This window comes from Vigna umbellata, chromosome 1 (genome assembly GCF_029865625.1).
Source record: "Vigna umbellata cultivar VRB3 chromosome 1, Vumbellata_1.0, whole genome shotgun sequence".
NCBI lineage: Eukaryota > Viridiplantae > Streptophyta > Magnoliopsida > Fabales > Fabaceae > Vigna > Vigna umbellata.
Window position 1 is genome coordinate 47,936,088 of NC_142165.1, and position 18,851 is coordinate 47,954,938.

Below are 18,851 nucleotides of genomic sequence, written 5' to 3' on the forward strand. Positions count from 1 at the left end.
CTGCCGTCCCCACACATGACCTACTCTCCTCTACATGAGGACGAGTACTCACAAAACATCAGGATGAATCGACAACTTAGCATTACCACAATCATACTTTACAACTATCAAATATTCACTCATGAGTCGTTCCTCCCCGGAACGCTTGTTCAAATCCACAATCTTTCATTCATTTCATATACTCTTCATCTTTTATAAATCTTTACTTTAATGCCATTTTTATCACAATTTCCAAGAACGTCAAATACCGAACGTTCAACCCTCTTCAGAATGAGGACGAACGACAGGAACGAGACCGTGAAATCTCCCTTTCCATAATAGAATAAGACTGAAGGGGTTACTTTCAGATTTAAAATAAATTGAGTACGGTTACACAATATGTGATGAACGTTACTTACAACATGAATCAATTAAATGAACTGACTCTCGTGAACTAAGATTAACACTCGAAGAATATATCCGGTACGAGAACTCTAGGTCGGAGGCAACGAAGGTAGACATGCCAAGACGTTTAAAGAACCAAACGTAGAATAATTAATACATATATAAGGAGATTCTACTAAATTTGGACGAACGCTGTTTCATCCCGATTTATAAGTTAAAATGGTTACGAGCGCTCGGTGTAAGACCGAACACCAATCATTATGAGAGCGTGAGTTGAGACTATCACTAATTTGAACTTATAATAGGAACAATAATAATAATTATGATAAGACACATTTTGAGACGGTGTTGAAGAATAACTAAATATACAAATATCTGTTTACAAGATTTTCAGTTCCTCACTTAACACTCAAGTACATCTATGTTCGGCCGAACGCTCAAACAAAGTACTATTACAAGAAAACGCTTGTCCTCCACCAGAACTCTTCCCAAATGAAAGAATTCAATTTCAAAAGAGTTTACAAGGAACACCGAACGATCAAAAGACCGTTCAATGTCGAACGTTCAATATCATAGGAAAATTTCTTATTTGAACTCACTTTCATTCTAATTCATTTCTCAGCGTATAACTTCATAATTTCATACTTTCCTATCATAGCACATTTCATATTATTCATACATCAACTCATAATCATTATCATATATCAAATAATCAACATCACAAAGTCATGCTTCATGCAACTCACAGAACGTCCATGCAACTCAGTAAAAACATATGAATTAAATTGAATAAGCTTCCCTTACCTCTTTTGTGAACGAACGTCCTAACAACATAACACGTTAGCCTGACTGGATTCCCTTCTACTCTTACGTTCCACAACTCTTAAACTAACCAAACAGCCAAAAACCAAAAATGGTTCAGACAACATAACAACATGAAACCGGTACTTGGTTTGCATGTACCAGAAAACGAACGAGTGAAGACGAAGAGATTTACTAGTTTCAGAACTTGAAGCTAATCGGTTTGATTTGAAGCTTGGGACGCGGAGAGTATTCCTACGGTGCCTGATCGGTGATCGGGGCAGAAAAATGTGAGTTACAGTAGAGAGAAGGAAGGGTTTTCTAGAGAGAAGAAGAAGGAAAATGAAAGATCAGATTTTGGAAAGAGGGTGCATGCAGAGGAGAGTGGGCAAGGTTTTCAGAAAATCATTTTTGTTTACCCCACGTCCAAACGGACGTACGCTCTCCTGTCAACACCTGCCATCCACTAATTGATTTTCGAAACTTCGATTCTTGACAACTGGCGTTCGCGCAGAGGGTTTGGCTGCGTTTTTAATAAGATGAGATAGGTGGTGTTTTCCGAGGTCTGACAAGTAGTGGATTCAAATTAGGATAAAAATGTTAGTGTGTAGTTACCAGGTTTTAAATATGTTAACGTTTTTCATTATTTTACAATTAATAATACAAAAGCATTTTAGCTTCAAGTGTGCTACTGTTTTTATTCTAAAAACTAACAATTGGTATCATAGTTTTTTTTCTTATGGGACCTTAGAATGGATTCTGAAACAAGCTTTTCCTAAGCAACTCTTCCAATTTTCAATGGGAAAACTATGATCTTTGGGCGGTTAAAATGAAGGATTAAGTAGAAGCTTTAGATCTTTGGGAAGCTATAGAAGAAGATTATGAAATCCTTTCGCTGCCTGACAATCCTACTGTGGCCCAGATAAAAAATCATAAGGAGAAGCAAACCCGAAAAGCAAAAGCAAAGTCATGTTTTTATGCTGGCATCTCTGCAACCATCTTTACCAGGATCATGACTTCAAATCAAGAAAAGCAATTTGGGATTATCTAAAGAGAGAATATACCGGAGATGAAAAAATTCGAAGCATGCAAATGCTTAACTTGATGAGAGAATTTGAACTTCAAAAGATGAAAGAGTCTGACACAATCAAGGAGTATTCCAACAAATTATTGGGTATTGCCCACAAGATAAAATTATTCGAAAGTAATTTTGCAAATTCCAAAATTGTTGAGAAAATTTTGGTGATGAAGCATCTATTGCTTCTTTAGAAAATACAAAGGATATTTCTAAAATCACTCTTGTTGAAGTGATACATGCCTTCCAGGCCCAATAGCAACGAAAATTGATGAGGGATGACTATGCTATTGAAGGTGCTCTTCTAGCCGTGAGCCAACAAGCAAAAAAACTACAAGAAGAATCATCCAGCCAGCCATCAAAGCAGTGCAGATAATTACAATAAAGGAAAGGGTGAAAAGAAAAATTACCCTCCTTGTCAACATTGTGGCAAAATGGGTCACCCTCCATTTAGATGTTGGAGGAGACAAGATGCTAAATGCATAAAGTGCAATCAACTGGGACATGAAGCAGTCATATGCATGAGCAAAAATCAACCGCAAGACGAAGAAGCTAAAGTTGTTGAACAGGAGGAGGAGGAAGATCAATTATTTAAGTTGTTGAACAGGAAGAGGAGGAAGATCAATTATTTGTGGCCACTTGTTTTGTAAGCAGTGAAGAAAATGAAAGTTGGGTGATTGATAGTGGTTGTACTAACCACATGACCTTTGACAAGGAACTCTTTAGAGATATGAGGCCAACTGAAATCACCAAAGTCAGAATAGGCAATGGTGATTATATCCAAGTCAAAGGAAGGGGACAGTTGCAATTACAAGCTGTGCAGGCACAAAATTTATTCTAGACGAAAATTGACCAAAATTTGTTTAGTGTTGGTCAACTGATTGAAAGAGGATTTAGAGTTATTTTTGAAGACAAAAGTTGCAGCTGGTCAAGATATGTTCAAGGTGAAAATGAAAGGGAAAAGCTTTGCTCTAAAACCATTGGAGGAGGAGCAAACTTTCTCACTCAAGGAAAATGTGACAGAAATCTGGCACAAGAAGCTAAGACATCCTCATCATATGTTGGGCGCAAAGAGTTTCTCTTATTTTGTAGCAATGGCTGCAAGATTTGTTTTGATCCTTCTCAATGTGACTGTGGTTTGCCATGTTGGCAAAATAATTTCTTTCATCAGGAAGGTTGATAGGGCTGAGGATACGCCCCTTCACAGTGATGTCTTTGCTGGCCCTTCTAGCTATAATGTTTCTCAGCAGGTTCATATAATAATAGGTGACCGTGTGGATGGGTCATGATCGTATCATGGGTGACCATGGACAAATCAGGAAACAATTTAGTACATTATTGGAACGAGACGTACGAGGAAGACCTTCTTAATTATGAAGACGAAGAAGAGAAGGAGTCTAAAGGTGCTAATAAAGTCAACACTGAAGCTGTGAAGAATGGTTATGTTGGAATTCAGAGTTCAAGACTCAGAAACTTTTTACTAAAGCTAGATTGACCTTTCATAGATTTTACCCTTCCTAAAGCAAGGAGGAATGTTAAGAAAATGCTTTAGGAATATTTTATTTTTAATTTTTAATTGAGTCAAAATCAGTTCCTTATTTTTAGGATTTAGTTAATTTTTAATTATGGGTTGAAGTAGTGAATTAAAATTAGGATAAAAATGTTAGTGGGTAGTTATTTTTCAGGACTTTCTTACTACTTTACAATCAATAATACAGAAGCATTTTAGCTTCAAGTGTGCTACTGTTTTTATTCTAAAAACCAACAAGTTGTTTTACATTTGTATTCAATATAAAAGTTTCCTAACTCTCTAATTTCTCGGGCTTGAGTCTATAATCCAATTTTCTACTTCTAAATTATGGAATATAGAAACTTTGGTATTTTTAAATATTAAAAATATTCTACTATAAGTTCTCTCTTTTATTTTGGCATTAGGATATTTATTTTACGATTTTTTAACCTTTTCTGCAAAGACTAAAGGTAATACTTGTTTACAATCTTAAAAATCATGGAAATAAAATCATCAATATCCCTACTGACACCTCTTCTGAAACCTCGAAAAGTTGGACATATCAGATCATGTAGTAGTTCTAATGCTTTTCTATAAAATGTTTTTGAACCTCTAATAAAATTATGCATTGTTTTAATCATTATTAGTATTGAGTGGTTCTTTTATTGTTTAACACAGTAATTATCCCACCAAAGGATGCCAGTAAAACCTTCAATATTTAATTTTACTGTTTGTTTTTTGAATGTTAGACTCTGTAGACTGAGACAACTATATCCATTTCATGCTTTTCTTGTTATTTAATGATTTATCATTCTATTAATATTTTAGTCAAAATTTTCTTGTCCATCAAATATTGATGGATATTCTAATTCTAATTCTTTAAATTGAATGTGGGGAAGGTTAGGTTTCCTAGAAAAATTTCTTGTTGAAGGTAATAGTCTTATTCTAGGGTTAGAATTTATTCTTCCTTTACTTATTTTATATAAGTTATTATCAAATTATTCTTCTAATTCATTTGCATCTTTATTTCCTAATTCTTTGTTACGAATGTTTTGAAGGTGGAGTTTCCGTGTCTAGGTCTTTTAATACTAGTATTTGATGGAGTATGTCATTGGTATAATCTAGTTAAGAATATTTTGGATATCTTTAATATTAATTTCTCTATTCTCTTTTATCATTTTAAAGGAAGAAGCAGTTATTTCTTTATTTTCAATATTAAAAAGCTTTGTTTGTTTTAATGATGGTATAATTCCTTCTGTTTCTCCTTAAAGGCCTTTAATATATTCTTTATCGATTTAATCATATCTATTTGTAGTTTGTCTAAATAATTTTGTTCTAACCAAGTGAAGTATGAAATCTTTTTGTTTATTAGGATTTCAATTCATTGGTTATTTTACTATGTTGTAAAGTTTTCGAGATCAAAACATTTACTCTTTTAGAGATATTAATAATGCTCGCAGGTCTAGTTGAGTTTTTCATTACCTTATAACATATCCTGGAATTATAGTTATATTTGAGGTTTCATTCCTCATTAATCATTTTATATCTAATACAATGTTATATCAAGTATTATGGAACCTTTTTAAGGATATGGAATAATTAGGGTGATTATTTATATATAATGGTCCATCATGAAAATTGGTTTTAAATATTGCTAATATTTGATCTTGTAATCCTTTCAGCCTATTGTCTCTTAATATGGCAAAGAGTTTAAACAAATTTGCATTGCTATTTGGATTGAACCTTTGTGAAAGTATTTATATTGTTAAATATGTTATTAGATTAATTGTGTAGAAGTTAATGGAATTGTTTCATGATATTGTTTTATGTGTTTTCTACTCTTTTAACTACATATTCTTATTTGGACACATCACTTATTGCAGTCCATATAAGGTATATAAGGTATTGGTGGATTATGTAAGATTCTTCCATTATTTTTATTTTTTTTTTCTCTTTTCTTTTGTTAAATAGCAATTTAATTAGTCCTGACAACGTAGAAGCTAGAGATGGCTCAGACCACCAAACTTAAATATGATTGAGAAGTTAACACTCTTATTGGCTGACTGATGGAGAGAGCAGTTTTGACTTCTAAGTATCAGTAAAAAACAATTTTACTTAGTAAAAAGTTGACAACATAATAAAAGCCTCTAAATAACCCAATTTTCACCTCCACTCCCCACAAATTAAAACATCTCTCAGTGATAATTACACCTGAGTATATAAATTAGAGTATTGTGGTAAGTGTAAAATAAAAATACAAAAAGACAATGCTTTCTTCCTTCTTTGACTAATACGTATATGTTATAACAAATTTTATAGTTACGAAAATATAATAGAAGAGATAATTCTTGAAAATCCTATCTTTATCCAAATTTCTCTTTTAAAGTTTTTGAAATAGAAATCAAGATGCAAATTTGAATTTATAAATAGAGTAAAACTGTTCCCTAAATATTCTCCTAGATATTCGGAGATATATTTTCTAGTATATTTTCTAGTCGATTTGTCGAATTTGTTATAACTGAATATAACAATTATATTAGACTCAAAAACTTATAAATATATATTCATGTCATAATAGTGCTTATTCAATACTTTCATCTTATTATTCAATTTAATATTTGTATTCAATCATTTTTCTATTTCTTACTGATTTGTATTGAAGAATTTGTAGGTGGATTTCATCACCAATAACTCTGATCGATTCTATATGTGGATCTTGATCAATTCAATTATCAATCTTCAGAGGTAAATGTTATCAATCTTTGGAGCAAGCTCTACATTCTAGAAATATCTAAAAAAATAGAAGAATGATTAAATAAGGCATTTTCTTTTTCAAAACTTTAAAAAAAGTTTTAAAATAAATAAGATATTGTTTGCCTAATAAATAAGAATTAATTAACAAATAATATAAAACATTAATACTGCTTTGTTTTTTGTCTCCCGTTTTTGCTTTAAAATTCTCCTGAATTTTTAATTTTTTTAAAATTTAGTGACTTAATCCACTCACTAACCAATTCCATTGAAGATTGAAAAATTTCTAACTTACCTCAATTTCTCTAAATGGGAAGCGATATTATAGTAGTTGTGATTCCTATGTGATATGCACAATTATAATTTTTTATATTAATTGAAGCTGTTTAGTATGCTATATATGTGTCTAATATGATGGTCAAGTAAATGGTTTAATCAACTTAACCAATTTCAAGTTGCACGTATTCTTATTCCATATATTTGAATTTTATTTTATGGTTTGAAGAAGATATTAGTAACAAAATCAGGTAAGAAAAGTTAAGATTTAACAAACTTTAACAAACTAGATTACTTGATTTTATCATCTCTAAACTATTCAGTTATAATAATATCATATATAATGTGTAATTAAATAAGTAGTTGGTTTATATTATTATTATTATTATTAGGATTGTTCACCTGGTAGTTGAGTGTGAGAACATTATTAACCTTTTCGATTCATTATTTTTTCATAACTCAATTTTGTATATTTAAAGATAGGAGATTAGACCTGATTTAAAAAATAGTATAAATAAACTGATTTATACAAGAATATAGGTTTTTTAGTTTTAGAAATATTTATTTACTTATTATAATTTTAATTTTAAGTATATAAAGCAAATAATAACTAATTATTTTTACTCTTTTCAAATATTGTTATATGTTATTATATACTATAACATACTATAATGCTAATTATGAATAATCTCTTCTCAAAGTATCCATTAACCCGAAAAAAAATGACTGCTACGTAACGGTAGCGTGTAGCGACACCTCATCGTCATCATCATCTCTTCTTCATTAGAAAGCATATAAGAGCGCTGGACATAGAAAAGAGAGACCCCTCCATTTGAGGAACCTTAAAATTATTGATTCTTCCAGTCACTCCCATAAACCATACAAAACTTCGAGTCTCTCTTTCTGTGATTTTCACCTCTACGCCATTTCATCACATACCAACATCTTTGCTTCGTCATAAAACGTGATAACCCTCTGTACAATTCTCCATCGATGGTGAACACTCAATTTGAGGAATTGTTGTTGACCCCTCTCATAAGTAATCACCCTTTTTACGTGCCTCTGTTTCGATCTATATCGATCATAATGAATTCCATTCACCCAAAACTTGTTTACCATGTTTTATATTCCGCTTCCCTTGATTCTTTTTTCTTTTTAATTTTTTGCTTTCCACTTTTCATGTTTGCGTATCCAACAAGTGTACTTGTTCATTGGGTTACTTGTGCTTCCCTGATCTGGGAAAGTAAAAAAGAAAGGAATTTTTGTTTGTGCATGGTGAAGGGTATTTTAAATTTTGATTCGTTTTGGTTGGGATGATCAACCTTTTATTAGTGGCGATTTTTTCAACTTCGATCAGGAAATTCTTTTTTTTTATTATGATTGTAGAATATCCCATCATCTGGGAATAGTAAACTTGTCAAAGTTCTATTCTTTGGGTTCCTTCACCTTAATTTCATCCTCAATTTCAACCGCTCCTGATTTTTTAGTATGGTGTTTGTGAAAAGTAAAATCTATGTCTTTCTGATCATCTTCAGTTTCATGACTAAATGCTTTCTTTCTTGTGTCTTTGATTTATATGGCGATTGTAAATGAAGACAAATAATCATGTAATTCAGCTGTATTAAAAAAAAACTGTCACTTTTATAAGTATGTTTTTTTCTTTGTAGGTTTGAGGCCTGAGATTTGCTAGTCAAATACATTCTTGAGGTACATGCTTGTTGCAAATTAGAACAATGTGTAGAGTTTCAAATGTTATAAACTGAGAAACTATAATTAATTAACATATTAACATAGTAATACATTTACGCATATTTTCATAATTCCCAGAAGTGTTAGATCCTCTCTTCTGCTGTGTTTGGGCACTGTATAACGTTGGCAGTGCCCATGGATGCCACTACCAGTGGAACCCCTACTATCCAATACCATAACATCCCAGATCAGCCAATTACCACTATTGTTGCCACACAATTGCCTACATTTCAACGGGAGCAACGACATTGCTTTGGGGATTCCAGTCCAGGAGAGTTTCCCTTGTCTGCTAATCCTTCCATTGTTCTTCATCTGCTTACATCATACGACTTGTATGCTCAAGACCTTGCTAAACTTGAGGCAAGTGATGTCTATTTTACAGGTTTTTTAGTTGTTAATTGAAAGTACTAATTCCAGCACTGCCGGTTTCATATCTGATGTGGTGTAGGCAACATGCTCCTTCTTCAAGCAGCCAGCAAAGTTTGAGCCAGATTTCGATTTGTCCTTGTCAGAGCTTGCTGCATTAGACATGTGCCAGAAAAGAGCCATTTTTAAGCCAATGACGACTGAACAACAGCAATATTTGAAGCAAAGATGTGGTGGTTCTTGGAAATTGGTTCTGAGGTTTTTGATGGCTGGAGAAGCATGTTGCCGAAGGGAGAAATCACAGGCAATAGCAGGTCCTGGTCATAGCATTGCTGTGACATCAAAAGGGCTTGTGTATTCATTTGGGTCCAATAGTTCCGGCCAGCTTGGGCATGGCACCACTGGAGAGGAATGGAAACCTCGACCAATTAGGTTGGAGCATTAGTTAGTACATTCCACAGTTCTTATATCTTTTTCTGCAAACATATAAAGTAAACTTGTTGAATTAAAGTTAACCGAACTCTTTGGGGTGCAGAGCTTTGCAAGGCATCCGAATTATACAAGCTACTACTGCGACTAGGAGGACAATGTTGATCAGTGATTCAGGGCAGGTTTATGCCTTTGGGAAAGACTCTTTTGGTGATTCTGAAATTGGAACTCAAGGATCTAAATTGGTTACAACTCCACAGTTAGTTGATTCTTTGAAAAACATATTTGTTGTGCAAGCTGTAATTGGAAACTTTTTCACTGCTGTGTTGTCAAGAGAAGGGAGGGTTTATACTTTTTCATGGGGTAATGATGGCAAACTCGGTCACCATACTGATCCAAATGATCTTGAACCCCGTCCTTTGCTAGGAGCTCTGGAACACATACCAGTAGTGCAAATATCTGCTGGATTCTGCTACCTGCTTTGTTTGGCTTATCAACCCAGCGGAATGTGAGCACCGGATTTATCTCATTTCCCTAACTGTTGCATCTTTTTCAACAAGAATTGAGATAGAAGTTCTGTCTTATGATGCTAATTAGGCACCCTTCTACGCTTCATTTTTTTCTACGCATATTGATGTGTATAGAGTGTAAATAGAATTTTTTGTATGTTATGATTTATTCCTTTATTAGCAACACCTCTTTCATTCTGTTTTCTTGAATTGCCTACGCATTTAGCATGAAGTCCACATCTTCCAAGATTATGAAAATTTTAACCATTGCTGATTTTTTATTTTTAACTTACGTAGACTGGATTTTGCATTCCATATCTTTCTATTCGTAATAACTATCTTTATGTTTATTGATTATGTGATCCTTATCTGAAATCTTAAATAGGTCAGTGTACTCGGTTGGGTGTGGTTTGGGTGGGAAGCTTGGACATGGCTCAAAAACTGATGAGAAGCATCCTCGTCTGATCGAACAGTTCCAGTTGTTAAACCTTAAGCCGATGGTGGTTGCAGCTGGTGCGTGGCATGCAGCTGTGGTGGGGCAGGATGGCCGTATTTGCACATGGGGGTGGGGTCGTTATGGCTGCCTGGGTCACGGTAATGAAGAATTTGAATCTGTACCAAAGGTGGTGGAAGGGTTGAGAGATGTCAAAGCAGTTCATGTTGCTACAGGAGATTACACCACCTTTGTAGTGGCTGATAATGGTGATGTGTATTCATTTGGTTGTGGAGAATCTGCTAGTCTTGGCCATAACCCCGAGAATCATGAACAGGTCTGCTTTCTTATGCCTTTCACTCTATTTGATTTGTTTGCCTTTATCGAAAGGAAGTCGGTTTCCTTTAACTCTTGTGCAATCGTGATATGATGAAACTGGCTTGCGGTTTCTGTTTTGCAAGAATTAGAACTTTCAGTTTCAGAATGTAGCTTCTAATTTATTGCTAAATCTGAATGACGGGGCAACATAGCATGACATGACAATACTGAATTCAAAGTGCAAAGTGAACTCTGAATTTTGTATTGGTGACTAAAGTACATTGTATTAAAATCTAATCTTCTAGTGTACTTGTGCAGGGAGACATGCATGCAAATGTGTTAAGTCCAAAGCTTGTGACTTCAATGAAAGAGATGAATGAACGGGTGGTGCAGATTAGCATGACGAATTCCGTATATTGGAATGCTCATACCTTTGCCTTAACTGAATCAGGGAAGTTGTATGCCTTTGGGGCTGGGGACAAAGGACAACTAGGCGCAGAGCTTGGTGCCAACCAGACTGAAAGAGGAAAGCCAGAGCTGCTTGATATTGATCTTAGTTAACTATGTGTGCTGGTGTACCCCCAATTCTTTACACCGTGTCATCCTCTAATTTATGCTTACCATGCACAGTATTTAGTGTTTCAATCTCTTGTTCATTATGTAAATGCATCGACAAGTTCCAAGCTAGGCATCAGATGATAGGGGCCTCTTCTGAGGTTCTTGACATTAATCTTAGGCTTCAACTAGATTATGATACTTGAAAATGGTGAAGGTTTACATACACTTCATTCTTGACTTTTATCATTTGCTTAGATCAAGTTGGTTAAGTTTATTAATTTGCAATTCACTTGACATCACTGACTTCTTATTTTAATGTTTATAGGTAAGAGAGGTACTACTTTTGGTAAGAGCCAACTTTTTTTTATATTTTTTTGTTATGGATTCAAAACTATAGTTTTGTAAAGATGACTTCAATTTTACATAAAAATTGCAGTGAAGAGGGAGAATGGGAATAGTAGTTCCGAGTGAGGATTATAAACTCTTAATATCTGGAGAGTTTTGTGATATATTTGGCTGTCTTTAGAAATAAATTTACAAAAAAGTTTTAGTTAAAAATTTATTCATGCAAGACCTGATTGTTTTTATAAACTAAATTGTAAATATGGAGACAATGAGATGGGATGGTTGTGAAATTGAGTATTACATATTCATTTTCATTCTCATAATTATTCTTATTTTCATAATTATGGGGATACAATTTGTCTTATAGACATTCTTAAAAAATGGGTTTGTCCTATATACACACTCTTAAAAAATGTGTTTGTTATATTCTTAGAAAATGAGTGTATTCTTAATACACTTTTAAATATTAACTAAATCATTGATTGTTTATACAAAAAATTAAAAATCATGAAAAAGGTATTAATGTTAAGAGGATATTTTTCTTTTAAATTTTAAATAGTAAAAAATTGTAATTATATGAAAGTATTAAATAAAAATTAAATAATTATTAAAAATAATAAAAATATAAAAACAAAAATTAGAAAAATCAAAACAAAAGTAAATGTAAAGATTAATCTTTTATATTATTTAATAAATTATAGATATTTATTTTTGTCAAAAATATGTATATATTATTTTTCTCTTCATATCTAATTTAAAATATCAAATATTATTATTGATGTATGTAGTTAATATAGATTTTGATTAAAATTGAAACAAATTTGTATAACATCCAATCATTGGTCAACACTAATCATAAATTTTAATTTAAAGACATCCTTAATATTTTGAAGAGCCACGTTGGAGAAACATGGTCCAATTGGAATAGTAGTTTGTAATATTCTTCCTAATATTCTTCCCTTATCCAAGCAGTGACTTGGATGAGATTTCCACCTCATATTCTCCCTTCTTGTTACTTACCGTGATTGTTTTTCTAATTCCTATGTCTTTTTTTTTTCTTTTTATGTAAAAGGAATTGAAGGACTGATAAAAAAAATGAAGTTGTTTGTTTGAAGTGATAAGGTGGACAAATAGGAAAAGAGGGAATTTAAATGATTATATCTTTCATTCGAAAAAAAAAAGGAGAAAAAAGAAAAATAAAAGTTTGTAATGAATTATTATTATTTATTATTGTTATACTCTTGTCTTTATTTTTTGTAATTTTATTTTAAAAAATGAGAAAATTTTTGTAATTCAATATGGTTATTGATAATTGAATATAGGCAATGCATGTAAATATTCTGTATGTCACTTGAATTTTTAGGTAGCTTATCTAATTAATTGTGTGATAACTTAATAATTAATTATGAACTCCGAATTAACTTACATGATCAACAGTTATAAGATTATAATTAATTATGGATATGGTTTTGTGGTGAAATTATTTTATCAACTAATTGATAAACTCCCTCAATGGTAAAGGTGTAATTTGGTCTTCCCCTAATCACACATTTAGTTTCAGCTTAATTTCATTGTATCCAACAAGTTCATCTCAAATAAATATACTCATTTCACATTAATATCTCCTCTTTAATCTTCTTCTCCCTTTCACCTTATACAAAGAAAAAGTTTATATAATGCAAGTTTAGTTAAGACAATAAGATGTGAATGGTAGTGTAAAGTGAACTAATTGAAATAAATTGAATCTTATTATTTGACTTTTCTCCTACTCTTGTCTCTTTTATATTTCTTTTTAATAAAAAATAAGTTTTCACTTTATTTCATATATATTTGTATATTCTAATTTATTTTTTGTATTTTTTTACTAAATGCATAATGAAACATCCAAAAATTACTACACTTACCTATAATTATATATATATATATATATATATATATATATATATATATATATATATATATATATATATATATATATATATATATATATATATATATATATATATAGATAGATAGATAGAATATGTATGTATATATTTTTTAAATTCTAAATAAGTTAATTCCCTCTTCCTAGGTATTTAAATACATAACTAAAATTTAAATAAAACATATAATGTAGATATCCTTTTTCTAATTCATGTTAAGCCTTTTTACGTGTTACTGCATTTGTTTTCGTGTTAGAACATCATCAATCATAGTAAGCTCACACGACTGTGAGAACCTGATAAATTAATACACACTAATTCATTCTCTGATCACTATTTTTAATGCACCATGACACGTCAAAATGCACTCACACTTCCACTGCATGCGCCTGCCATGTGTCACGGTTTGAGCATTCTGAGAATGGTTAGTGGGAGACAAGTGGCGTGTGGAGGTTGGGGAGTTTATTCTGCAATGGGAAGAGAAAAATAATTCTGAAAAAAACTCTCCCTCTTCCTCCTGCATGCTTCATCTTCTTCTCAGAATTTCTGCTTCCAAATTCTCTACCCTCTCTCTAAATCGTTTTCATCTTTTCTCTAAGATAACTCACTATCAAACCTCTGATCTCATTTCAGACACCATAGAAACCTTCCCTGCACTGTGAACCTCATTCTGATCCGAACAGAATTGAGAACTGAACTGGTAAGTTCTCGTCTTTGCACCTTCGTCCATTTAGTTCCTACAAACCAAAATTCTGGTTGCATGCATGAGTTAGAAGTCTGATCTGTTTACGGTTTTGGTGTGTTAGATTAAGTTGAAGTGGTTGAGTGAATTCTGATAGAAAGCCGTGAGAGCACGAGAGAAAACTCTAAGCCTTTGGAAGTGCACTGCTAGATCAGGTAAGGGAAGCTTATATGTTTAATGGATACTGTATGTTATATGTTCTGATTTGCATGTATGAAAAATCTGAAGTTTTAGCTGTTATGAAAGTTTTCTGATATCTGATATGATTTCTGGTTTTTGGTTGATCTGTTATGAACAAACACTACTCGTATGTATTATATGATGTTGATTTTGATTTAATTGCATGATTGATCTGATTATGTGTGAATGGAGTATGGTTATTGTATAGTTGGAATGATTAAAATGTTGAAATCTGTATGATGATGATGTTTACAGTGAATTAAATCTGGAATGAAAGTTATGAAGTTTATAAAATTGGAAATCTGGAAAATTTTGTTAAGATTGAAAAAGCTGAAATTTCAAATCATCCCTTCTGATAAATGACGCTCGTCACTGTACGGTCTTAGACCGTTCGGTTTTCAGTAAAGTAACTTAGATTGGGATTCTTTCATTTGGAAGGAATTCTGCTCATGAACGAGCGTCCCAAATTGAATGTCTGAGCGTTCGTTTAGCTCAGCAGTATTTAAATATTTAAAACTTTATGAATAAGTAACGCTCGGTCTTATACCGAAGTGTTCGTCCTAAATAGCGTTCGGCCTTCTGTTGAACGTTCGTCTTTGATAGCGTTCGTCCTTATGTCGAGCGTTCGTCCTTTATATTGTTCGGCCTTATGTCGAACGTCCGTTCTTAATAATGCGTTCGGTCTCGTCACGAGCGTCCATTCTAAATCTCGCTTGGTCTCATACCTCGCGTTCGTACTAATTGAATAATTATTTGATAAAATAGCGTTCGTTCTAAAGTATTAGACATTCATTCTCCGTACGTCCGTTAAATCTCTGGCCTTAGTTTTCATTATGCAACCATCTTCAAATATGATTCTAAGTATTTTTGACAATCCATTGTGTATTAAATCTGGTCCATATTTTTATCACAAATATTTTCTAAGCACCAGTACACTTCAAGTCGAGTCAGTTCATCTAACTGGCCAAATAGAAAATTCTGTTTGTTGTATATTTCCCTGAGTATCCAGTAACTTTATTTGGACGTTCGTCCTACTTCTTCAATGGATTGAGCGTTCGTTATTTTTGACTCCTGAACCTAATGATGTAAACGATGATGGAATATGATAAGTTAAAGTGTGAACACTATGAGAACTGAATTTATGATGTTGGATTTTGGACGAGCGTTCCAGGGAGGAACGTCTCATGTATATATATATTGAAAGATTGAATTGGTAAAGTATGACTATGGTTAGCTAATGCTGGCTTGGTCCATCCTGATATTCCGTGATGCTCATCTTCACGTAGAAGGGAGTAGTCATGTGTGGGAATGGCAGGAGGTCTTTCGTATCCCTCACTTAGCAGGGGCGAAGGATTAACCTCGAGTGGCAGCTGTTGAGGGTATCCCAGTTACTACATCACTCGGGTGCAAGGACGCCTGTAGCTACACGGTTCATACAGTCCGGACGGTCTGTCTTATATATCTTTCTATGTTAAATTACATGAACAAGTTACTTGATGTGTGTGTGAATCGAATTACGAACTGTATGTGTGTTATATTAATTAAACAGTATAAGCTTACCCTTGCATTTCCTTTGTGTTGTCTTGTCTATGTATATCCGTCTTGTCAAAATGCGATGATCATCCGTTGTGGATGTGAGCAGATGGTGATGCATCCCTTGAAGTCATGCTGGAAGAAGAAAATTTGGAGGATGCAAATCTGGTGGAAGTTGAAGTTAAAGCCGAGCCTTAGAGCGCTCCTTAGTTTAGTACTGTATATATATTAGTTCATTTTGGAACGTTCGGTTATCATTTTTGTAAAACCGTTCGTTATTAGTGCTCGTTATTTTTGAGCTGAAATTTGTACTCTGGAACCTTAAGTTGTTCTGTTTTATTTTCTCTGTAGTGGAATACGCTCGTTAATTGTACATCAGCCGTTAGGCTTTGAACCTTGGTTTCTTGTTAATATTAAGACTGTTTACTGTTCACTGTTAATTGTAATTAATTCTGAATTATGGTATTACTATATTTTGGGATGTTACATTAGTGGTATCAGAGCAGTTTTGTTCTTCTAAGGACACTGTAGGGTTATGAGTGCACTGTGTTTTTGCTGTGTGCTTATTGCATGTTTAATGAGTTATTATTGTTTTAACTCTTGGACATAACTAATGCTCGTTTGTTTTTCTCTGCATCCAGAGAACAAATGGCACCTAGACTTCCTCCTCCTCCTCAACCGAGTGAGTCCGATACGTCCAGCAACGCTAGGTTGTTGGAAACTGTGGTTGAGAGGCTACATCAACAAAACACAACGTTGCTGGAGCAGAACGCCACTCTGATGCAGCAAAATCAAGCTGCTATGCAAGGTTTAGAGGCCTCGCGTGTTAACTCTGAAAACACGCAAAGGCAATTGATGGAGATACTGGCTGCAACTAGAGGTGCGCCTGGAGCATCTTCTTCTAACGCTGCCCCGCCTGCAGCTGAATGGAGTTTGGAGAGTTTCCTCCAACATCATCCGGCTAAATTCAGTGGGAAATGCCTTCCTGATGAGGCGGACCAGTGGCTAAGAGATATGGAGAGGATCTTCAATGCTAAGAGGTGTCCGGATGAGAACCGTTTAGCCTACACTGAGTACTTGTTGACGGGAGAAGCAAGCCACTGGTGGGCGAGTGCTAGAGCCATTTTAACGGACACTCACCAGCAGATTACCTGGGAAGTGTTCAGAAACAAATTCTATGAAGAGTACTTCCCTGACAGTGTCCGTTTTGCAAAGGAGGTTGAATTTTTACAGCTGGTTCAGGGGGGAATGTCAGTTTCTGAGTATACGAACAAGTTCAAACACTTGATTCGTTTCAATACAATGGCCGCTAGTGAGGAGTGGCAGTGCAGAAAATTTGAGAACGGGCTACGCAGTGATCTAAAGGTTGTGATTTCCAGTTTGTGTATCAGAACGTTCCCTGCTATGGTTGAGAGGGCCAAGGTGTTGGAGAAGAACTTGGCAGAGGCAGAACGACACAAGAAGCAACAACAAGTTAGTAGGGGACCAATGGTGTCCAGGGGAGGTTCTGTCCAAAGGAGACTACCTTACGCTCGTCCGAATCAATCAGCCAATACGAGTGGTTCTCAAGCATTGATTCCTGTCGGACAAACTGGACAAGGAAATGTAACTTGCTTTCAATGTGGGGGGCCGCATTATCGTTCGTCCTGCCCTCAGCTAGTGGGAGGGAAACGCTGCAACCGATGTGGACGAAGTGGACACGTGGGGAACGAGTGTAACATGAGTGGGAGAGCAGTGATGAGACCACCAAACACTGGAAGAAATCAGCCCAGGGGGGGACGAGCACAAGCAGTAGGTCGTGTGTACGCTATCACTGGAGCGGAGGCAGCAAGCGCAGGTAATCTTATAACTGGTGAATGCTTGCTGTTTGGAATGCCTTGTCATGTACTGTTTGATTCTGGGGCGACGCACTCCTTCATCTCGAAGGCGTGTGTTGAAAAGCTGGGAATAGTGGAGAGGGATATGCAGTTTGACTTGGTGGTATCAACACCAGCGGCTGGAGAGATTAGGACATCTACCGTATGCATTAGATGTCCTATTGTGGTTGAGGGGCATAGTTATAAGGTGAACTTAATCTGTTTACCTTTGAAGGACTTGGAAATAATTCTAGGAATGGATTGGTTGGCTACCAACCATATTATTATAGACTGTGGGAAGAAGGAGTTAGTTTTTCCAAGTGAAGAAGAGGAAGAACTGTCAATCACTGTTGGGCAGTTTAAGGAGGACATCATGGAGGGAGCAAGCTGTTTCCTTATCATGACGTATGAAGGCAGTGAGATGGAGCGTTCATCCAATGTTGATAACAGTGGAGGACGAACAGTAGTGGATGAATTTCCAGATGTTTTTCCGGATGAAGTACCTGGTCTACCTCCCATCCGTGAGGTAGAATTCACAATTGATTTGGTGACCACTGCTGCACCCATCTCGGTTCAACCTTACAGAATGGCACCAGCTGAGTTGGTGGAGCTTAAGAAGCAAATTGAAGAGTTAATGGATAAGAAGTTCATCAGGCCAAGTGCTTCACCATGGGGAGCGCCTGTATTGTTGGTCAAGAAGAAGGATGGCAGCTCACGGCTATGCATTGATTATAGGCAACTTAATAAGCTGACCATCAAGAACAAGTATCCTCTTCCAAGGATTGATGACCTGCTGGACCAGTTGCATGGTGCGTGTGTATTTTCTAAAATTGATTTACGTTCGGGCTATCATCAAATTAGAGTGAAAGAAGAAGACATTCAGAAGACTGCATTTCGGTCTCGTTATGGCCATTATGAGTATGTGGTGATGCCCTTTGGAGTGACAAACGCACCTGCAATCTTCATGGACTATATGAACAGAATCTTCAGGCCGTACCTTGATAAGTTTGTTGTGGTGTTTATTGATGACATCCTCATTTATTCCAAGAGCTTTGAAGAACATGAAGACCACTTGAGGATTGTCTTGAGCGTATTGAGGGAGAAAGAGCTG

General features: G+C 34.7%; 1 protein-coding gene across 5 annotated transcripts; it reads left to right on the forward strand.

The window, feature by feature from the left end:
- The first annotated feature begins 6,498 nt into the window (after positions 1 to 6,498).
- LOC124839770 (ultraviolet-B receptor UVR8-like) lies at positions 6,499 to 11,453 on the forward strand. Of its 5 annotated transcripts, none has more exons than XM_088103501.1 (7): positions 6,499 to 6,515; positions 8,465 to 8,504; positions 8,625 to 8,906; positions 8,995 to 9,344; positions 9,448 to 9,849; positions 10,236 to 10,620; positions 10,920 to 11,453. In XM_088103501.1, the coding sequence occupies exons 3-7, from the start codon at positions 8,682 to 8,684 to the stop codon at positions 11,160 to 11,162; spliced, it is 1,605 nt and encodes a 534-aa protein (XP_087959627.1). In that variant the 5' UTR covers positions 6,499 to 6,515; positions 8,465 to 8,504; positions 8,625 to 8,681; the 3' UTR covers positions 11,163 to 11,453. The 5 variants fall into 5 exon arrangements, with proteins under 5 accessions (XP_087959627.1, XP_087959628.1, XP_047171642.1 ...); XM_047315683.2 differs by lacking the exon at positions 6,499 to 6,515 and adding an exon at positions 7,606 to 7,836; XM_088103502.1 differs by lacking the exon at positions 6,499 to 6,515 and adding an exon at positions 7,605 to 7,836 and having other exon boundaries at positions 8,465 to 8,906.
- The last annotated feature ends 7,398 nt before the right edge of the window (positions 11,454 to 18,851 follow it).